Raw genomic sequence first — 2,633 nt, forward strand, 5'->3', positions numbered from 1 at the left:
TATCAATTATTTCTATTGGATAATTTCAGATTGATGTTGTTATTTTTCCAGATTTTGTTACAGCTGTTTCCATTAATGGAAACATCATTTTAGTTTTCATGCAGAATTGGTTTCTATAATTTTCCATAGACCAAAAATGACATGCTGTCCATTTTTTCTATATATTGAACATTTTCCTATTGAATTTTTATATTGTTTATACGTGTTTAGAAAATTAACATTATTCTTATTGTGAATTTGAATTATAAACTCCAGTCAAAACGACAATTGTTATGTTGGATGAAATCATGTCGTTAATCGTTGTGGAACTACGAATAATGTTATTTGATGTCATAGCATGGCTATGAGTATCTGGTAAATGTTGTTTGCTGAAAGATTATAAATATGGGTTCTATCCTTATGATAGTTCATTATAGATGTGTTTAGTAAAAAAGGAGTTGTTTAGTCTAGTTAACTGTGTTTAAGTTGTTTTGTTAAGAGATTTGTTATCGTTATTTTTATTGCTTCTGAATCAAATTACATTTTCATTATTGGATTATTGTTATTCCATTTATTATTATGAGCCAGAGTTAAGAAAGTCCACAAAGTGTTGGTGCTCTAAGGCAAATCAATCATATCATTTTTAAGACAAAAAGAAGTCTACAACTAAATCAATCAAATCAAGTATTATGAAATGTTTTGAAGCTGTTATTATTATTATTATTGAATCAAAGTTTAAACAAATATCTCGTTGTCATATCAAATCAATCAAATATTAAATAGAAAAGAAATATTGAATTATTAAATTGAAAAGTGAGCATTATAATTAGAAATTGAATCTATTATTATTATCATTATTGAAAATGTTATGAGCATACAGGTTTTGTGCTATTGAGTTAGTTACTGGTTACTTGTTTATATAAAAACTGAAATATCATTATTAGTTGAATTATACTGAGAGATCCATATGTTTTGTTGAACTGTCATTAGACATTATTTGAAATTATTATTATTATCCACAGAATGCTGAAGAGGTTATTTGTTAAATCTACTGTGAGATGAATTAAATTTGTTGAACTTATATTGTTCATTGTTGAATTAATCTTACCTTATTATAGGAAGATGTTACTTTAAAAGAATCAAATCTATTGAACTTATATTGTTCATTGTTGAATTAATCTTACCTTATTATAGGAAGATATTATTTTATTGGAATTTTGTTGAACGTTATTACTGAATTATTATTGTTTTGGAAAGTTATTATTATGTTGATGTTTTTCATATACCATTATGGCTCAGGTTAGGATTATTAAGTCACTGAAAGCTACATTATTATCACAATTACATTATTATTATTGGTATTACATCATGACCAAGCTAAGATTATTAGATCTCTTGAATGTCAATCAATTATTACTATATTTTGTTATCATATCCATTCAATTAGTTCATCAAATTTTATTATATTCCATTTATTTTTGAAAATTTGACCATGTTATAAGATTATTATATCATTGAAGGTCGTTATATTTTGGTACAGCTTTGTTTATTATCTTTATCATATTCAATATGTTATTTTAATGTTGGTTACTTTATCTATTTTTGGTATTTGGTTCTATTTTATTATATTTGGCACAAGTTGGTTCTTATTTCAAGTCAATACTACTATTACAATACATTATTATTGCTAAGAAGGTCTTCATATATACTACTCAATCAATTTAAAGCAAAAAGGAACCTGCCAAGGTCAGCAAATCAACCATAATTTGTTATTATTTAGCCCCTGAAAAGGCTTGCCAAGGTCACAAACCCAAAACAGTTTGATATTATTTGAGCCCCAGCAAAAGGCTTTGATCATGAAACGGCATTTTATTATTACCGGAAACCCAGCCTAAGTCCTAACAAGAAAAGGTTCGCAGTAAATGAGTTATCCAAGGTCAGTCTAAACCTGTCAAATTGAATTATTGACAAAGAAAAAGGTTTAATTATTATTATGAGAGTATAAATCACTATGATTATTTGTTTACCTTACCTTATTATTATCCATATCATTGAACTGAAGCAAGTTCTACTCGTTGACATTATTTGAAATTACCATACTGTTGTTGTCCATTGTTATTGCTATTGTCATTAGCTGTTATTATTAGCCCAGAGGAAGGAATTTTTTATCACCAAACCATTTGAATTATTATTCTTCATACCAACAAGAAAGGAAATTATTACTGATTGATTATTTTGATGTTAGCTTTTAAGCTGCTATTGTTACATCATTGTTGAATGCCACATTTGTTACTGCTGTTTACCACATTTTGAAATTTTATTATTCATTGAGTTGAATTTTTTTTTGCTGAACAAGATTATTATACCTATTTCCAACCCCAGAGTTATTGAACTTATTCAAGTTATATTATTATTTCCAGAAGAAGGGATTATTATTGATTATTTTGAGAAATTATTTGTTTTCATCAAAGTGTTCCAGGTGTAACACAATTTTAAACAAAGGGGAAATACATGGGACTCATGAAAAGTCATGTTTTGAAAAATTGAATCTGTTTGGAAAAGATTAATTGAATCATTTATGTTTGTCTGTTAATTGTTCGTTAGAACACTTGTTCATTTTTTGTCAATTCAATTATTCAAATTATTCAAATTAC

General features: G+C 26.6%; 1 protein-coding gene across 1 annotated transcript; it reads left to right on the forward strand.

The window, feature by feature from the left end:
- Nucleotides 1-1,269: 1,269 nt before the first annotated feature.
- Nucleotides 1,270-1,461, forward strand: WICANDRAFT_86380 (uncharacterized protein; the record flags this gene model as incomplete). The annotated part of the gene is made up of 1 exon (XM_019186041.1): nt 1,270-1,461. One exon carries the CDS (start codon nt 1,270-1,272, stop codon nt 1,459-1,461), a length of 192 nt encoding a protein of 63 aa, XP_019035845.1.
- Between the last annotated feature and the right edge of the window lie 1,172 nt (nt 1,462-2,633).

Source organism: Wickerhamomyces anomalus (assembly GCF_001661255.1).
Source record: "Wickerhamomyces anomalus NRRL Y-366-8 unplaced genomic scaffold WICANscaffold_30, whole genome shotgun sequence".
Lineage (NCBI taxonomy): Eukaryota > Fungi > Ascomycota > Saccharomycetes > Phaffomycetales > Wickerhamomycetaceae > Hansenula > Hansenula anomala.